General features: G+C 38.7%; 1 protein-coding gene across 1 annotated transcript in view; it reads left to right on the top strand.

Moving 5' to 3' along the window:
• LOC126256122 (anosmin-1) overlaps window positions 1–6,423 on the top strand; it is a 276,158-nt gene extending 269,735 nt beyond the window's left edge. Inside the window, exon 8 of the mRNA XM_049955460.1 lies at window positions 5,805–6,423. Within this exon, the coding sequence (XP_049811417.1) occupies window positions 5,805–5,830 (26 nt within the window). The 3' untranslated portion in view covers window positions 5,831–6,423. The remainder of the gene's footprint in view (window positions 1–5,804) is intronic.
• The last annotated feature ends 15,077 nt before the right edge of the window (window positions 6,424–21,500 follow it).

Below are 21,500 nucleotides of genomic sequence, written 5' to 3'. Positions count from 1 at the left end.
CGATTGGCCGTGGAATTTACCTGTTGCCGTTCGTCGGCTACGGACAGCGCTATGGTCGTCGGTTCACTCTTACAAACGTCCCTCGCCCCGTCACTGCCCCAACGTGATGCGCACACTTGTCGGTAAGGTCTTGCTCTTTGTCTCCACCTCACGTCAGAGGCATTCATATATAAGCTTCGCTTTGGAGCACACACACGTCATCTGCGATTTACTCATACAGTAAGCATGGCGATCTGCGGCAGGCAAAGCATTCGCTGTCATGCGTTGTCCAGAGCATCCAGCAACAGGGCAATCCTGTGGCCAATCAGAGTGCATGGCACCAAGTTTCCGTAGTTTAAAAATGGTACGTTGTCGACCCACACAACGTTATTAATTTTTGGTTCCTACTGGCATCAGCTACCCAGGGCAGAAGTTTCGTGACAATAGTGCATGGCACCAAGTTTCCGTAGTTTAAAAATGGTACGTTGTCGACCTACATAACGTTATTAATTTTTGGTTCCTACTGGCATCAGCTACCCAGGGCAGAAGTTTCGTGACAATTTTTCTCAATCCTTTATATTATTCCTGTCAGTAACTTGGAGGCAAGAGCTGTTAAGCTGATTGTGCGCACTTTTCGCCTATTGCTGTCTCCAGAATTGTGTGTATTATGTTTTCTCGAAAGTCTGATAGTATATCGCAAGTTTATTCATTCTACACATCAACGGGAAAAGTCTTTTTTTTATTTTTTTTTTATTTTTTTGCCCAATGATTTTAGAAATTCCAGTGGAATGTTAGCTATTCTTTCTGCCTTGTTTGATCTTAAGTCGTCCAAAGTTTTTTTCAGAATCTGACTCTAATAGTGGATCCCACATTTCTTTCCTGTCGACTTCAATTTCTTCTTCTATCACGTTAGCAGACAAGTCCTCCCCTTCAACGAGGCCTTTAATGTACTCCTCTGCATTTAACAGTGGAATTCACGTTGCACTCTTAATGTTACCGCCGTTCTTTTTAATTTAACCGAAGGCCGTTTTCACTTTTCTATATGTTGAGTCAGTCTTTCTGATATTCATTTCTTCTTCGATTTCTTTACTTTTTTCACATACCCATTCTGCGTTAGCTTGCCTGCACTTTCTATTTATTTCATTCGTAAGTGACGTGTATTTCTGTATTCCTGAAATGCCCTGATCATTTTTGTAACCCCTTCTTTCGACGGTGAACTGAAGTATTTCTATTTCTTCTATTACCCATGGCTTCCTCGCAGTTACCTTCCTTGTGCCCATGTTTTTCTTTCCAACTTGCCCTTTTTAGAGAGGTCCATTTCTCTTCAACTGAACTGTCTACTCAGCTATTCATTAGCGCAGCATCTATAGGCTCTGATAACGTAAGGCGTATTTCTTCATTCCTTAGTACTTTCATATCCCGCTTCTTTGCTCATTGATTCTTCCTGAGTGGGCTCTTAAATTTCAGCCTACTCTTCGTCATTACTAAATTGTGATCTAAATCTATATCTGCTCCCGCATATGCCTTACAATCGAACTATTCAGTATCCGATTTCAGAATCTCCATCTGACCATGATGCAATCTAAATGGAATCTTTCTGTATCTACTGGCATTTTGCAAGTAAACCTCCTTCTCTTGTGATTATTGAACAGAATATTCACTGTTACCAGCTGAAATTTATTACAGACCTCCAATCAGTCTTTCTCTCCTCTCATTCCTACTGCGAGGTCCATATTCTCTCGTAACTCTTTCTTCTACCTCTTCCCATACAACCACATTCCATCCTCCCATGACTATTAGATTTTCATCTCCTGGTTAGATTTTCATCACCCTTTACGTACAGAATCACCCTTTCAGTATCCTCATATACTTTTTCTATCTCTTCAACTTCTGCTTGCGTCGTCGGGCATGTACCTGTCGGTGTTTGCTTGATGTAGATTCCGATGAGATCAACCCTATCACTCTCCTACTCCTGTTATACCATTTTCTGATACTGTTGGTTTTACCCTATGCTCGGCTGACCAGAAATACTTGTCTTCATTCTCTTTCATTTCGCTGACCCCCACTTTATGTAGATTGAGCCTTAACATTTCCCTTCTCAGGTTTTCTAGCTTCTCTACCACATTCAAACTTCTGCCATTCCTGCCCCGAGTCGCAGAACGTTACCTTTTGTTGGTAATTCACCCTTTTTCTAATGGTCACCTCCCCTCGGCAGACCCCTCGCAGGTATCTGAATGTGAGACTTGTCCAGAATCTTTTCCCAATGGAGAAATCATCATGACTCTCGTTCAATTGCAGGTCACATGTCATGTGGATAGACATTGCGTGCGTTTAATGTAGTGGTTTTCCACTGAATTCTGCATCTTCATGCCGCTTATGACTGCTGATTCTTCCGACTTTTAGAGGTAGTTTCCCACCTCATGGGAAAGAGAGGGTCGTGATTCTCTGTCTGCTTCTCTGCCATTTTTGACAAGGCAGTTGACAAAAGAGGATGACTTCTTATGCCCAGGTTCGAACCCAGGATGCAGGACATTTTGATTAGTAGTAAAAGATGTAGTTTTTCTAGTTTATAAATTGATTTATTCTTCCTCTGCAGCACAGAGTGCGTCCATAATCGATTTTAGATTTTATTAGACTCTTCTGTATTAAGAGTAGATTCTTAGATGAATACTCAATGTCCATCTCCTACTTCCCTTCGCTATAGCCATCTCCTAGTCCCCCTCTCTCCGTCCATCTTTTCCTCCTTCCTTTCCCTATTTACTTTCTGTCCATCTCCTCCTGCCCCCTTTCTGTCCATCTCCTTCTCAGCCCTCTCTCTGTCCACCTTCACTGCCCCGACATTCTACCCATCTGCTCCTCACCCTCTTTCTGTCCATATTCTCCCCCCCCCCTTCTTTGTCCACCCTCTCCACTCATACACTCTGTCCACCTTCTCTTGGCCCCCTTTCTGTCCACCTTCTCTTCCCCCATCCACTTTTCCATCTCCTCCTCTTCCCTCTCCATCTACTGCTCCACCCTCTCTCCTCTCTTCCTCCACCTTTATTCATCTCCTCCTCCACCCTCCCTCTGTCAGTCTCACCAGTTTCTCTGTCAATCTTCTCCTTCCCCTACTCCCTATCAGTCTACTACTCGGGACTATTTTGGACCATCTCCTCTGTTCCCCTTTCTGTATCTCCTGCTCCACCCTCTTTGCTACTCCATCACCTCCTCTGCCCTCCCCTTTTCTATCCATCAACTCCATCCCAATAGGATGTTTGTGGTTCTCACCACTAGAGTCTTTGTTTGTCGATAGTAAGTAATTTGAGGTAAAAATCGAGCCAGGGTTTGAGGATTTTTTACCTACGGCTTCACGCGTCTCATATGTTTAACGTATTTCACTCTTATTTGTATACGTGTTTTAGCTGAACCTCGAGCAATATCGCTCTGCAGTTTCGTTTTCACGCAGCTAGATGTTAATGACGTCATATGTGTCGTATAATGACGTGATTTTTTAAGTACGATCAGTGATGTAAGTCTTTGAAAAACGTGTCACAAATAGAGCTGAGCCACGCGGGTTAGACGTGCGGTCTACGGCGCCTTGCCACGGTTCGCACGGCTCCCCCCGTCGGAGGTTAGAGTCCTCCATCGGGCATGGGTGTGTGTGTGTGTTGTCCTTAGCGTAATTTAGTTTAAGTTAGATTAAAGTAGTGCGTAAGCCTAGGGACCGATGACCTCAGCAGTTTGGTCCATCTGTTAACTTACCACAAATTTCCAACTAGAATTGATAGTAAAGAAGTAATAAAATAAAGCGTCGTACCTGATGTGGTAATTTCACTGCATGAAGAGCAAAAGTGTAGTAAGCGATAAACTTTTTTCGTTTCATCATCCTGTTGCGTAGACAGCGAAAAAAAGTTTCTTAAAATTTTAAATTATAAGTAAAGTTCTTTGCAAGTCACTAAGTGGTTTCAGTCTCAAATAGTGGACGAATAAATTCTAGGTATTTGCCTGTCTTGAGCTGAGCTTCTGCCTTCAAAAACTACAGAATTATCACGCCCTTCGATTTTAAAAAATCATTTGATACAAGCAAACAACTTGTCTCTCTTTGTCGATTGTAGTCTCAGCGCTCTGAAACAGTGGCTGCGTCCTCCGCCACCCGCTATACCAGTTCGTGGGCTCCCGTCTGCCGCCCAACACTGTCAGTGCAGTTCTTTAGATAACGGCTGCTGCTGCATCCATCGTTCCATCTGCTAACTCCACGCCGCTTCTTATGTAGTATCTACGATGTCCTCTTTCTTCTTCTCACCGTAGTTTAACAGTTCTTGTTGCAGTGTCCTGCTTTTCCACTTTGTCACATACTGTTGTATCCTGTCTTTTGGTCACTGTTCGACACTGCTCATTTTCACATTTATTCTTGACACCAGATCTCTTCCCTACAGCTTTTTGTACTTCGCGAGCCTTGATGCGCCATTTGCCGTAGCACGGAGCTGTGCTGTTGTTAATAATGTTCCACTAACCTTTTGGCGAATCTCTTCTCACATGTGCGCCTCTTTCAAGTTACTGAAAGGCAGTTATCAGGAGCAAAAAGGTATAGAAAAAAACAGCTGCACAGCTCGTAACCACAATATACACTCGGGCACCTGACGCCACCTGCCCTGCGCGGTTCTCGTGCTGTTTATTCACTGCTTACGTGCGATGTCAAAGGCCACGGTGTAAGACACTACGCCTCATGGGATACTGACTCTGTATCTTTTCCTGGTACTTCTGTAAGCTTTAAGTAATTTAAGCAATTTGTGATTGTTTATTTCGCAATTTGATACTAAAGATTGGATGATTTCCTCTAGATATCTGAGTTTACCTATCTGAGACGTCTGTAGAAATGAGTAATCTCAGGTTGTTCACCACGGTATTAAGGAGTTTAACGTGCTGGAGCTTTATGTGAAAGATTCAGAGTCCAGTTTTTGCTGTAATTTCCTGATAGTTTACAAGCGAGTGCTTCGGTTCTTTGTGTTGCTGGACAGAAATGGTACGCTGTATGTGAAGACCAAACCCTACAAATAAATTTCATTCTCACGTAGGCTGGGCTGCCGTATACTTTTCTTTCGCAAGTTCTGACAACATTTAGTATTACACGCTTGAACAACAAAAGGGATAGTCCGTCCCCTTGTTGGAATCCTGTTTTATTATGAAAGATTTCTGATATTTCGCCTAACAGTTTAGCTTTCGACATGGTATTATTTGATATTTAATAAGTTCTGTTTTTATTGTGTTACTTTTAATTCTTCTAATACGGTTAATAGTATATTCCTATCGAATAATATATTTTTAAGTCTACAGAGGTGATCACATTTCTTTACAATTGCGGATTTATAAGATGGTTTCGAAATTGAGAATATGTCCAGCGGTGGACCAGTCTTACCTCAGCTCTTAATAAATGGAAAACACCGTCTGGATCACAGTGTCTTTATTGATGACTGTCGGTTTCGGTCTGCCCTGGATACCATCTTCAAGTCTGGCACCAGTCGGTGCAGTTTGTCAGTAGTGGTGCGAATGGCACCAGTTTTATGTTGTTCATACCGATATTAAGAAACCAGACCTGAAGATAATCTGCAGGGCAGATCAAAATCGGTAGTCGTTAACAAAAGACATTGTGCTTCAGATGATGTTTCTCAGTTATTAACAGTCTGATGTATCTGACCCTATGACATGGCATCCGTCACGAAATTATCTCAGTCCTGCTTGATATTTATTGATTTTTTTGTTTGTTTGTTGCAATGTAGTCGTGTGCAAAAAAACTCAAATGTTGTAATTTTCTAAATTGCTTCGGATGGCTTTTATCTCGTCAACAGGTGTGTCTCCAGAGACTAACGAGTGAAGGAGAATGTAGACGGCATCTACCTGCCAGCAAGACTCGGACGCCGCGAGTGACTCCTGAGGAACCACCGATGACTGCCTGGCATCAGTCGTCCATTGTACGCCACCCCTGTAGACTCACTGCCTACATTGGTTTCTCTACTTTTATACCCTCTCTACACACGCCACTCAGCGACATTTCTTAGAATCGTAGTGTATTTACACTAGCATCCTCACAAAATTATCAGCATAGAAAGTGATGTCACAGTAGAGCTTTTCACAGCGGAGAAACACACAAGGTGTGGAGTGGTGCATTGCGGACATCCACCACTGTTGTAGTTTCTTAGAGAAGGCTGACTTCCAGCTTTATCACTACTAGGTTTAGGTCTGAAATCTGTAACTAATATAAGCAGACTTGCGCCTATGTGTACACTAAGACTGTTAGACATAGTAATAGATACATGACAAGTTTAGCGTGCTTAAATAATTTAGAAAATTGTGATTACTTAGAATTATCGTATTTAATTTTCATATGTATACTTTTTGTTGAGATTTAATATTCCATTATGAAATATTTCGTACATTTATTTATAAAAATAAAACATGTGAAACTTATTACCCACTAGTGCAGTCATTTGAACCTTAAAAGAAGACAAGTATTAGCACTCCTAAATCCCTATTGAGAAGAGAATCTTTTAATTCGAACAAAACGAGTTATATTATTACTTACAACTGCCTAATTCCAGTTGGTTTTCTTATGTACACATACAATCACATGTGTTTTTCAGTTGGAGACATTATACACTGCACAGTATAACAACAAAATACGCGCATGCTTTTGTACTATCAATATTGGCATCATTGCGTCTAATGTTCCATGGATAAGTAAATGTGTATTGCGATCAATTTACGTTAGAACGTAATCATTATCCTTACTATTTCCACAGCGACATACGACACGTATAAAGCCATTCACTATTTCAGATTTGCATCTTGTTTTATCTGCACAATATTCAGTGTGCCTGCAACATTGACTACGTAAGTTTCTTGCAGTGCAAATGTGTCTGTGGTATTTTCTGTCTGATGCAGTTGCACTGGGTGCCCCACAATCCTGTCACTACTCAGTGCTTCCTCAGCCTGCATATTATGTTCATTTACTGTATTAACTTCACGCTTTACTGCAATTTACAGCTTATATTCCACACTTTTTACAATTTAACACATCTAGCAAATATTTTATTGTTTCGTTTCTTACTACAACACAACAAATTCATGTCACTAGAAGCTGAAATGTGTACAGTGTCCTGTCACAAAGGCACCACGTTTAACATTTCTTCACACACAAAATTATAGATATTGTGTGACCTGCTATTTAACGAAAACATTGGCCGTGAGGGTTAATTTAGGCAGTCTGACTCAAAATTAATTTTTCTTCTCTAAAGATAACATAATGATTAACGTACAAAACAACGAGGATACAAACAGTTTCTGTTAGTTCACACTAATCTGTGATTATGAGCTGTAGCAGTGTGTTATCAGTCCCATTGCACATGCTTTCTGATGAGTAAGGGAATCACAATAATTAAACCCATATTTACAATTGCTTATTAACTGTCTGTATTAACTTTTTCATGAGAAGCTATTGAACCAACTTTCATGTGTAATATTAATTATGAACTGTACTGTGAAACACTAAACAATCAGGAAATCATTTCTTCATTTTCATGGTTATGAAAATTCCTGTATGGTTCTGAACAAAACAATAACTGAGGGAACCAAAGAAATTAATCTGCAGACCTAATTCCTTACTTATATGTCCATAAATTCCAAGAATACATCAATGACCATATACTTACCACACTTTGCGAACAATGAGATAATAAACAAAAGGAATTGATCGTTTCTGTTAATGTTTTGTTGAATAATTCTGTCAGGATTAATTTACTGCCATATTACCAGTTCACTTCTGATGGAAATCTGACCCTATTACAACATTACGTAACAAGCACAATTTGTGATCCTTTTTAACTAGGCTGAATCATTAAGTAGTTTTTCAAGATAATACAAAGTTAATAAAATAAGACAGAAATTTTTATAATTATGATGCTAAGATAGCTAACACTTGGTTCAAGAATCATAGAAGAAGGTTGTATACATGGAAGAAGCCTGGAGATACTGACAGGTTTCAGATAGATTATATAATGGTAAAACAGAGATTTAGGAACCAGGTTTTTAATTGTAAGACATTTCCAGGGGCAGATGTGGACTCTGACCACAATCTATTGGTTATGAACTGTAGATTAAAACTGAAGAAACGGCAAAAAGGTGGAAATTTAAGGAGATGGGCCCTGGATAAACTGAAAGAACATGAGATTGTACAGAGTTTCAAGGCGAGCATAAGGGAACAATTGACAGGAATGGGGGAAAGAAATACAGTAGAAGAAGAATGGGTAGCTTTGATGGATGGAGTAGTGAAGCCAGCAGACGATAAAGTAGGTAAAAAGACGAGGGCTGCTAGAAATCCTTGGGTAACAGAAGAAATATTGAACTTAATTGATGAAAGGAGAAAATATAAAAATGCAGTAAATGAAGCAGGCAAAAATGAGATCGACAGGAAGTGCAAAATGGCTAAGCAGGGATGGCTAGAGGACAAATGTAAGGATGTAGAGGCTTGGTGGTGGTGGTTAGTGTTTAACGTCCCGTCGACAACGAGGTCATTAGAGACGGAGCGCAAGCTCGGGTTAGGGAAGGATTGGGAAGGAAATCGGCCGTGCCCTTTCAAAGGAACCATCCCGGCATTTGCCTGAAACGATTTAGGGAAATCACGGAAAACCTAAATCAGGATGGCTGGAGACGGGATTGAACCGTCGTCCTCCCGAATGCGAGTCCAGTGTGCTAACCACTGCGCCACCTCGCTCGGTGGAGAGGCTTGTCTCACTAGGGGTAAGATAGATACTGCCTACAGGAAAATTAAAGAGACCTTTGGATAAAAGAGAACCACTTGCATGAATATCAAGAGCTCAGACGGAAACCCAGTTCTAAGCAAAGAAGGGAAAGCAGAGGGGTGGAAGGAGTATATAGATGGTCTATACAAGGGCGATGTACTTGAGGACAATATTATGGAAATGGAGGAGGATGTAGATGAAGATGAAATGGGAGATATGATACTGCGTGAAGAGTTTGACAGAGCACTGAAAGACCTGAGTCGAAACAAGGCCCCAGGAGTAGACAACATTCCATTAGAACTACTGACAGCCTTGGGAGAGCCAGTCATGACAAAACTCTACCATCTGGTGAGCAAGATGTATGAGACAGGCGAAATACCCACAGACTTCAAGAAGAATATAATAATTCCAATGCCAAAGAAAGCAGGTGTTGACAGATGTGAAAATTACCGAACTATCAGTTTAATTAGTCACAGCTGCAAAATACTAACGCGAATGCTTTACAGAGGAATGGAAAAACTAGTAGAAGCCGACCCAGGGGGAAGATCAGTTTGGATTCCGTAGAAATATTGGAACATGTGAGGCAATACTGACCCTACGACTTATCATAGAAGCTAGATTAAGGAAAGGCAAACCTACGTTTCTAGCATTTGTAGACTTAGGGAAAGCTTTTGACAATGTTGACTGGAATAATCTCTTTCAAATTCTAAAAGTGGCAGGGGTAAAATACAGGGAGCGAAAGGCTATTTACAATTTGTACAGAAACCGGATGGCAGTTATAAGAGTCGAGGGACACGAAAGGGAAGCAGTGATTGGGAAGGGACTGAGACAGGGTTGTAGCCTCTCCCCGATGTTATTCAATATGTATATTGAGCAAGCAGTGAAGGAAACAAAAGAAAAATTCGGAGTAGGTATTAAAATCCATGGAGAAGAAATAAAAACTTTGAGGTTCGCCGATGACATTGTAATTCTGTCAGAGACAGCAAAGGACTTGGAAGAGCAGTTGAACGGAATGGATAGTGTCTTGAAAGGAGGATATAAGTTGAACATCAACAAAAGCAAAACGAGGATAATGGAATGTAGTCGAGTTAAGTCGGGTGATGCTGAGGAAATTAGATTAGGAAATGAGACACTAAAAGAAGTGAAAGAGTTTTGCTATTTGGGTAGCAAAATAACTGATGATGGTCGAAGTAGAGAGGATATAAAATGTAGACTGGCAATGGCAAGGAAAGCGTTTCTGAAGAAGAGAAATTTGTTAACATCGAGTATAGATTTAAGTATCAGGAAGTCGTTTCTGAAAATATTTGTATGGAGTGTAGCATGTATGTAGTGAAACATTGACGATAAATAGTTTGGACAAGAAGAGAATAGAAGCTTTTGAAATGTGGTGCTACAGAAGAATGCTGAACATGGGTAGATCACATAACTAATGAGGAGGCATTGAATAGGATTGGGGAGAAGAGAAAATTGTGGCACAACTTAACTAGAAGAAGGGATCGGTTGATAGGACTTGTTCTGAGACATCAAGGGATTACCAATTTAGTATTGGAGGGCAGCGTGGAGGGTAAAAATCGTAGAGGGAGACCAAGAGATGAATACACTAAGCAGATTCAGAAGGATGTAGGTTGCAGTAGTTACTGGGAGATGAACAAGCTTGCACAGGATAGAGTAGCGTGGAGAGCTGCATCAAACCAGTCTCAGGACTGAATACCACAACAACAACATGATGCTAAGGTGCTTTAGAGGACTTGGGCCTGGTACTATAACAGGGTGCATGACTTGAGTCAATAACAATCTGTACACACATACAAATTAAACTATATTTATACAAGAGCACACAATAAATACTGGCCTATTTGAGTAGAAGTGCTGTGTCCCTTCTAGGCCATAGTTCAAGCATCTGTCACTATTCTTATGGTGCTGCAGTCACAGAATCCGTGATGGTTCGCGAGGGCAAATTAAAAATATAAGATGGTGCAAGTAGCTCCTTTGTGAAAGCTGTAATTATAGTGACATATTCAAAAGTATCTTAAGGGTGTATTATTACCAAAATGAGTAAATCTCATCTAAATCTGATAAATTAGCTCCATGATCGAATATATTCAATTCACGCTTATTTGTACCTTGTTCAAAAGTATCCAAAACATCTGAATTTGGCACCATATTCAAAAGTATCAGAATAACTTGAATTATTTATCAAAATATGTAAGCTTTATCTGACTAGTCTAAATTGGCGTCATGTTCAAAAGTATCTGAATGACCTGAATTTTGCGCCATGTTCAGAACTGTTCAAGCAACCCGAATCAGTCATCAAAAATATATAAGTGTTATGCAATATCTTCATTTCCACATCAAAATTAAAAGTTAAAAACCACTTGCTGACATCCATAGCTCGATCTCTGTGTCACACTTGATGTAAGCCATGTTCAAAAGAATGTAAACGAATCAATTATCAACAATACGTAAGCTTCACATAAATTGTATAAAAGGACATCATGTCAAGATATCCAAACAAATATTAAATATAAAAAATATGTAAAGGGTGTATGTTACACCGTCCACATGTCTAAGATATGTGTGAAAAATATGTCAGCTCCACAATTTTTATGTCAAGTGACACCATGTCAGTTTTACATGCAAAATATGTCACCAGACTATTTTAAGAAGTAATTCAAAGAACAGCAACCATCGTTTCTTACTGATAAGGATGTTTATTACAACTGCTCAGGATGCTATTTCATCAGTGTCATGTAGACTTCACTGTGCGACAGCATATTAACTTTAGTACAGGAATCAAATTATTCTTGTCAGCAAGGACACTTTAAACTCTAAGTTAGATCAGCAGTGGTATCCATAAATGTCGTGTAGTTACTGCACAAATCTTTTTGCGTTTTGGTTTCTTTCATGTGTGATATTGAGATCAAACTAATGGTGTTGACTAACCCGCAGGTTACAGCAGCAGTGCCATTAAGCAAACCACATAGGTTTTGATAGGTAATACAGACACCTCATTTATGGAAATATTTATTCAGTATACTACAGACATCAAATTTAGTGTGTAGACATGTGCTGCTTAAACTGTAGGTTTTATCATTACTTATTTTATATCAGTCATGTGGATTACATAATGTTAATAGAACAATTCAGTTGTGATGGTAGTGTCATGCACATTCCGTAATCGAAATCATTATGTATTTTGATAAATAGTTTTTATTTTTGTGCAAGATCTAATTTTTGTTTATGATCAGAATCCTGTAACTGTACTTGCATATTATGATAAGAAACCTGCTTTGCGTTTTATACTTGAAATCTTTATTTCTCTGATAAATAATTTCATTTTACTGCAAAGGCATGTTTTTTATAGATTATCAGAGTTTCATCTTTCTATGGAGACTTGTTCCATCATTATTTTTGGTTATGTTTGCATCACATATTTGGCATATGTTTACGGAAATATCTAGAATAAGTGAAAATTTATAAAATACATTAAAGATCTCATCAAATCATGTCGTTTTTAGTAGATTCGTTGTATTAAATCGTTGTAAAAGTGATGTCAGAATGTAGAACATCTGCGACCCATAATATCAGTCATGTAAAGAAAGAAGAAAAGCTATCTTAGTCATGAAATAATGTTAATTATATTTTTCTGTTGTAAAACATGATGGACTAGCTAACTCCCTAACAATACAAAAGTGCTTGATGTGCTCATACTTCAATCTATGTACAGTGAGTAACATTCTTACATAAGCTTACACTACACTCGTTCGTCCTCTGTTAGAATATTTCTGTGCGGTGTGGGATCCTTACCAGGTGGGATTGACAGAGGACATAGATAGGTTGCAAAAAATTGGCAGCTCGTTTTGTATTATCACGTAATAGGGGAGAGAGTGTGGCAGATATGATACGCGAGTTGGGATTGAAGTCATTAAACCAAAGACGTTTCTTGTCGTGGCGAGATCTATTTACGAAATTTCAGTCACCAACTTTCTCTTCCGAATGCGAAAATATTTTGTTGAGCCCAACCTACATAGGTAGGAATGATCATCAAAATAAAATAAACAGAAAGGTTTAGGTATTCGTTTTTCCCGTGCACTGTTCTGGAGTGGAATGGTAGAGAGATAGTATGATTGTGGTTCGATGAACCCTCTGCCAAGCACTTAAATGTGAATTGCAGAGTAACCATGTAGATGTAGATGTAGGTGTAGATGTAGATGGCGCCTCTGACCAAAATGTAAGCATGCTTTACATATTTTGACAGATGTTTTAGATATGGAGATATCATTCTAACGCTTACCATAAACTTTGAGTGTGTTACTGATATTTTATTAGATATGAGTTTTAGGCATGGAAACACTCTAAGTTAAGCCCTTTACATATTTTTAATGGACATTTTGAATATGAAAATAGCATTGTGGCACTTCATATAAGAATTGTGTGTATTGTTGTTTACTTTCACCCTAATATGGTATTTGGTCAGTTTTTTTGTGTACTATCTCACGTAGGCCTAAGGTGTGCCTCCAGATACTGACAAGTAAAAGAGAATGTAGGTGGCATCTATGTACCGCTGACAGCATGACTTGGATGCCTAGAGTAACTCCTCAGCAACCCCCAACGACTGTCTGACATCAATGGTGCACTCGAAACCCATGCCTGTTGACTCACCACCTGCATAGGTTTCTTTGCTTTTATATCCGCTCTACAACTAACTGCGTAGCGTTTTATTTTACCAGAGCACATGCGTTCTGTATCATTATAGAACAATTTCTGTGCAGAAATAGTGTCAGTTACAGTCTCCGTGTATTTTGGATGTGAAAATAACAGTGTCACACTTGATATAAACATTGTGTAACTGACATATTTTTCTCACACATTTTGGACATGATTATACCTTAACTTACTCCCTTCATATAATTGTGATAAATAATGAAGACTTTCCAAATACTTAGACCATGCTGCCAATTTATGCAGTTTAGATGAAGCATATACACTGTTGATAAATGATACAAGGCACATGTATACTTTTGATCATGGGGCAAAATTCAGATGTGTGTGTGTGTGTGTGTGTGAGATTGTGTTTCTGATTCTGTGCATGTGTGCATGTGTGCTGCTGACAGAGCTTCCATATTTGGACAGGCAGTGTAGCTTTAGTTAGATTATATTGTACCTTACACCATATGTGGTATAGAAATTGAACTATAGACAACCTGTAATTTTAGACAGGGATATGAAAATTCTGTACACTTCACCTTTTACATATTCTTGACGAATAATTTAGGTTGTTTGAATACTTTTGAACATGGTGCAAAATTCAGATCATTCACCTATTTTTGAAAATGTCGAAAAATTCATGTCACTTCCATACTTTTATTAGGTTAAAAATTCAGATAGTTTGGATATTTTTGAACATCATGCGAAATTTAGAACATTCATGTAATTTTTAACATACATAATTTGAGTAAAGCTTACCGATTTTCATAAATTACACAAATTGTTCAGATATCTTTGAACATAGCACCTAATGACAAAACACTCATCTTGGATATTTCATTTTTTTATTTCTCACTAAAACAACTCGAATAGTTTGTACAATCTTACATTTTTTAATCTCCTATCACCATCACGCTCCATTTTTAAATTTCTCACCAATACCATTTTTGATTTTTGAATTTGCCATCTGCGGCTGCTTGGGTTTCACGACTGCACAACCAACAAACAGTGGATGCTTGACAGTGTGCTGGAAGGCATATGATCCTTCTACTTATGTGACTTACAATAGTAAAGAATACTTTACAGTACACTATCTGGAGGCTCTGATGCAAAGCACTACATCTATGTCTTGCACTACTGTGTAATTTCCCCCTCACCATATACAAGACTCTTCTTCTAATTAACTGTTGCTATGGAGCACTGTTTAAACATTCCACATCTTTGCTATCGGAGCCAACGAGCGTCCGATACAATTTTCCAGTACAGCTATAAAGCTTTAAATCTTGTATTCGATCCAAGATGGTTTCACTATATTGGCTAACTACTGACTGATGCTATTCCTTAAGTTGGCGTGCTCTCCAAGTGGCTTCTACCTTTCGTATTGGTGCACTTTTGCTTCCTTACCACAGAGAGACTTTCCTAAAGTTTTTCTTATCCTACCGTTACAGTTTTGTCGACCTCGTACGTGGACCGGTAAGTCAAACAATATTTTCACAGGTTACATTACACGTGACAAATGGTTTATATTCAAGAAAAATCCAGAAATAAACAAACATAAGTAGCAGACGAACACATGTAAAACACAGAAAAAGTTTTACATACGACCGATGTAAAATATGAATGACATGAAGTTTTGGTGTTACAAGCTAACGTCAACTGTTATAGTAGGTGTGTAAGTAATGTCCAGTAATATGCGTAGAGCTGAACAGTTGGTCCATCAGATCCAGCAACCACTTTTTATGTTGAATGAGTTTAGTTTATTTTCAGTTCAGCAATCACTTATAATTCGGCACATATCATTTTAGTGTTCGTTTGAGGATAGAAGAGAGAGATTACAGTCAAATCTTGTAACTAGGCTGTTTAGGTTTTTATATTGGTTACGCCACGTAGCGCTCTGAATGAAAATCACTGGCTGTGCTGTGTGCAGTCTGTGGCTGGTTTGCATTGTTGGAAGTTGTTATTGTAGTGTTGGGCAGTTGGCTGTTAACAGCGCTTAGCGTTGCGCAGTTGGAGGTGAGCCGCCAGCAGTGGTGGATGTGGGGGGAGAGATGGCGGAGTTTTGAGAGCGGACGATCTGGACGTGTGTCCATCAGAGACAGTAAATTTGTAAGACTGGATGCCATGAACTGCTATATATATTATTACTTTTGAACACTATTAAGGTAAATACATTGTTTGTTCTCTATCAAAATCTTTCATTTGCTATCTATGCCTATCAGTAGTTAGTGCCTTCAGTAGTTAGAATTTTTTATTTAGCTGGCAGTAGTGGCGCTCGCTGTATTGCAGTAGTTCGAGCAATGAAGATTTTTGTGAGGTAAGTGATTTGTGAAACGTATAGGTTAATATTAGTCAGGGCCATTCTCTTGTAGGGATTATTGAAAGTCAGATTGCGTTGCGCTAAAAATATTGTGTCAGTTTAGTGTTGATCAGAATATGTAAAGAGCGAAATGTCTGAGTGCGTTCAGTTTTGCTCAGCTGTTTGAAAATCAATAACGTAAGGGGTTTACCAGCACAGTAATTCACTAATTTTTCTAACGGGACGTTTCATATGTCGACCCTTAGCCCCTCACCTCACTGGAATCTTCTGATTTTTTCTTGTAGTTTGTGTAATTAGTGTAGCTTTTGTTTATTGCTAGCGCGTAATTATAGAGAGAATTTCCTTTGTAGTTGTAGTTTTTCATTGTTGTACAGTAAAACAGTTATGGCATGCATGTATATTTGTACCAAGTATTTAGCAGCTGCACTTGCAGTTAACGAGATATTATTTTCAATGCTATGCTTATGTGTTTTTTTTTGTTATTATTTTGCTTTTCTGTGTTATTGTATGAAATATTGCGACAATAATGGCGTGTGAAAAACGTAATACTAGGCTCCAAAGTAAACTGAGAAATGACAGTGAAGACGAAAGCAGTGTGTTAGCGCTGCCGAGTAATGAATTAGCTAATGTTCAAGGTAATAATTTGGTACCTGTGCATAGGGAAATGGAGCGGGCTGCAAATAATGGTGTAGACAGTTAAACAATTAGCGAACAGGGAAGCTTTATCGATCGATCGGTCGGCAACAGCTCGCTTCAGGAATCCTATTTAAATGACAGGACACAATCTTGCAAATACTGTAGATTCAGGTTTTGTGTCCTCACCGTTTTATCAAATAAGTCAAGACATTTTCTGCTTTTCAAAATGCGAAAATTGCCGGTTCAAATGCACTGCCGAATAGCACTGAGGAACATGTTTCAGACACCACTGCATTGTTATTACAATTAATACAACAAATGGGGCAAAAGCTTCAAAAGGTAGACACGATGGAACAAAATCAGAGACAAACACAGCAACAGCTTCAAAAGTTAGACACCACGTTTGAACAAACACGTGAATATTTAACTACTGAGTTACATAACATCGAATCGAAATGTCAAAAAGTCTGTAATGACGTAAAAACACAAATTTGTGAACATTTCCAACCTATTTTTTCGCGTCATGAAAATGCATTACAGACTCACGAAGCAGCCATCAAAGAACTGCAAACTATTGTTCATGAAAATCACGAGACCTTGCGGGCTAAAATTGACTCAGTTGCATCTACCGATTCGGGTACGCTACTTGCAAAAACTCAGGAAAACTTAAAGGACACAGTAGATACTCTGAAAATTGGTTAAGAAAGACAAATGGGGGAAATTAGTTCATTATCAGAGAAAGTAGTCGAACTTTCGGCTCAGCTAAATAATTTATCTACGAAGGTAGATGATAATCTGAACGACACAAGACCGGTAGTCCTTAATGTCACAGAAGAGTACGAACAAATTAGGAAATTCAAACAAAACCAGAATCAATTTAATACACAGTACAAAAGAGAAATCCGGGAAGTACAAGATTAGTTGGCACAAGTAATACAAGAGTTACGTATTTCAGAGGAGACTCGCGCTCCAACACAGGAAGAGGGATTTAGAAATACGGAAAAGCCACAAAATAATAACACAGGGCATTTCGGAAATTATGAAAGAAATTGGCAAGGTGCACCGAATTTTGAGATGGAACCGCCGACACGACGTAACAATGACCGATATGCGACTCGCCGACATGATGATTTTGACTATAAGCTGTTCATTACTGCACGTAAATTCAAAAAATTTTAGAATTCTGGCAACGACATTAATCCACAAGCATGGCTCCATCAATTCTCTCATTGTTTTCCTCCCAACTGGTCATTGGAGCACAGGTTAGAATTTATGTGTGTCTATTTAGAGAATCAATCAGCTGTAAGAATGAGATGGTCATTCACGATTGTCACAGTGAAGGAGATTTTTATCATGCCTTCCTCTCGGCATATAGGTCTCAAGCTACACAAGACCGAGTAAAACATAGCATCATAATGATGAAACATTTCGAGCAATCTGAATTTTCCAGTCTTGTGAAATATTTCGAAGACATGTTACATAAGAATCAGTATCTTTCAAACCCATACAGCCCCTCAGAACTCATCCGCATTTGCTTAAGGCCGGTATTACACTATCAAATTTCTTTGTCCAATATCTTTGTCCAATATCTTTGTCAAAGATATTTGATAGTGTAATAGGGACTTTGTCAAATGTCGTCCAATATTTGATCAAATCTAGGGCCTCGCTGTATATTTGATCAAAGAAACCGCTTGTCTTCTGTTCACTGCAATGTGACATGTTACCACATGGAGCGCTAGCATCGCTGCAGCGTTCTGTCGTCTGTAGTGTTTTTATAACCATTGCCGGTAAATACAATTGGTGTGTGCCGACAACTACAAAATTAATAGAGATGGCTGAAGCTGATGAGGCGCTTTACAACGTGATGCACCCTGAATACAAAATAGATTAAGAAGATTGGAGACCTGACCTGACCTAACCTAACCTAACATAACATAACATAACATAACCCTCTCCTGTGTCAAGGAATCGGAGTGTTACAGTGAGCCTGTCTTCTGAAGATGTAGCAGTTCTTAAGTGAATATTGTGCTTTGTGATATGAGGATACACTTCATCGAGCACATACAGAAATGTATGCTCATCCATTCTTAAGTAATTGATGTACGACTTGACGTCTTCCACTTAAGCTCACGTAACAAGTTTTGTTGAATGATTTTATCGTGTCGTCGTAAAACCCACGGCTTCACCCAGATTAGATTAGTTTTTCGTTCCATAGATCCGTGCTGAGGAGATACTCGTGGATGTGGAACATGTCGATTTTTTTAAAGCTGAAATAACAATACTAATAGTATGAATAAATACAATACATCATTTGTTTCTATTAAAAATTTCGCCAATGGAGTAGAAGGAGTTGGCCAGTAGTAAGTCTTTCAGGCTCCTTTTAAACTGATCTTTATTTCTAACTAAATGTTTTATGTTTCCTGGCAAATTACTTAAGATGAGTGTTCCTGAGTAGTGGACCCCTTTTTGAACTAAAGTAAGTGCTTTTAAGTCCTTGTGCAGATCATTTTTGTTCTTGGTATTGTATGTATGAACTGAGTTGTTTGTTGGAAAAAGAGATATATTATTTACAACAAATTTCATTAAGAAGTAAATATACTGAGAGGCAGTAGTTAGTATACCCAGTTCTTTGAAGAGGTTTCTACAGGACGTCCGTGAATTTACTCCACAAATAATACGTATTACACGCTTTTGGACTCTGAAAACTTTTGTTTGACTTCAAGATTTATCCCAAAATATTATCCCATATGACATTATGGAATGAAAGTAGGCCAAGTATGCAAGCTTTTTCATTTTTATGTTGCCTACGTCTGCTAACACTCGAATTGCAATACAGATTTGTTAAGGCCTTTCTGCAGTTCTGTTGTGTACTCCTCCCAACTGAATTTATTATCAAGTTGTAATCCCAGGACTTTTATAAGACTGTCAACCTCGTATGTATGGTTCCATTTTTTGCCCCACTTCTCTTCCGCATGTGCACACAATGCAATTGGGGTACGTACAACTGCTGTGGTTAATGACAAGTTGTTGTCAGCCATCTTGAACTTTGACGAAAAATTTGATGACAGTGTAATACCCCTTCTAGCGCTACGTCAAAGATCTTTGTCAAATATATTGGACGGAATATTGGATCACATCTTTGATCAAATCTTTGACAAAGAAATTTGATAGTGTAATACCGGCCTAATCAAATTGCCTGAACATTTACGACATATTATTTTGGCGGGACGTTGCAAAGACGACATTGAAGCTTTTCAGGGGCTGTTACAAGTATTGGAAATTGACACTGACAATCGTGGAACGCGAAAACAGGAGCACAACAATTACAGGTCACATGCGTCACAATTCCGCGATGAAAGAAATAATAACTGGACACGAAAACTCTATTCTTACAACGCAAATCGTGACTAAAACAGACACCACCCGTATGACAACCGTTAGCAGAGTAATAGTTACAGAGAAAGATCGCATTTCCGCGGTAATGACTATCACAGAGACAATCAGAGAAACAGACAATATGGGAACCAAAATAATTATTATCAAGGGAGACAGAATAACATCAGACGCAACGGTCCACCGCGCAGTTACGATTCCGGGAGAAATTCTCCACCACATGACCGACAAAAAGGAAAATGTTTAAACTACCGACGAAACGAGAGACCTGAATTTCATCAGAACTGGCGGGATTCAAACAGAGCAGGGCACTCTCGGCAAGATGAATTTGTAGAAGTTAGGTCTCCTAATCCTAATGACGACACGCGCCAACAAAGAGTCAGACAATGACTCACACCGCAGGCAGCCACGTGCGCCGGCTGGCTGAGAGAAAAATAACATAGGCGCTAACCTTGAGAAAAGTTTTAGCGTTCCTTACCGACGCGATAATTGCTTTGCAGTTGAAACTCTGCGCACGAGGAAGAGTAAAGGATTGCACCACATTTCACATGTAGAACCGTTTATTGAGAGATAATCTGTTTTTTAATTTAGTCTTTGCTATAAAATTTTTCACTTCACTTTACTAGTAGTCTTTGTCACACTTAGAAACCGTTATCATGCAACAATGATCTAAAGTTAACTATCCAGTCAAGAACCTAGAGAACTTATTTAGACAAGTAATTACAAATGCATTGTTATAGTGAACAGAGGACACAGTGTTACTGTGTGTGTACATCCTTGCTTGTTAGTTGCACGATTACGTAACTACTATAAGGCTTACATACTTACAATATATACTGCTAATGAGATTGTAATGCATCACTTTGGTTTACCTGAAAAGGAATTCTTTATTTAAAGTACTTTCTGAGAGATACCAGATGACACAGTGGTTAGTTTATTTGACAGCTACACGATTATGTCACGACGCTACTAATGTGTGACACAATTTCCATTGTTGCTTTTGTGCTGCATCTGTTTTATATCTGCACAGTTTTTCTGTATTATTCTGGAAAGTAAAACATGTTTTGGTAGTCACTTTGTGGTATAGCTACAATGAGATAGCCTTTTCCGTAGCGCAATAGTACGTTACAGTACAGTACTTACTTCATCACGGCAATAAGGGTAATATCTACGATATCTATACGCATAGCATTTCGCTTTTGTTTATTCCGAGGTAAGTACATTGACTTCCAAAGAACTTTGCTTACGGACGACGATAATTACGACATTTGGCACATTTTTACCATTAAGTAATGACAGAGATTATCTTACAAGACGCACAATTTAGCGCTACAGTACACGCATTTGAGTGATTACTTTTGTACTTAAAACATTTATTTTTAAAGATTTTTGAATTACAAAGAAAGTTTTCCGTGACACATTTCATTCCATTGCTGTAATCTGTAACTCCTGAGGGTTTAATTACATTAATCCTCAGGGGGTACACGCCTACTTTGTGTACCATGTGTTTCGCAAGCACAAGGAGCCCTAGCTAATATGGTATTTGCTTATACAACTTTACACATCGGTACCATATTTGTCTAAAACATAAAATACACAGCTATCTGATCATTTAACTGAAAGAGACAAACATTTTTTTTACTACATCAGTGACAGATGTTTACGCAATTACACAGCTGGATAACTTCAAACTT

This window comes from Schistocerca nitens, chromosome 1 (genome assembly GCF_023898315.1).
Source record: "Schistocerca nitens isolate TAMUIC-IGC-003100 chromosome 1, iqSchNite1.1, whole genome shotgun sequence".
Taxonomy (NCBI): Eukaryota; Metazoa; Arthropoda; class Insecta; order Orthoptera; family Acrididae; genus Schistocerca; species Schistocerca nitens.
This window is presented reverse-complemented; position numbering and strand designations above follow the sequence as displayed.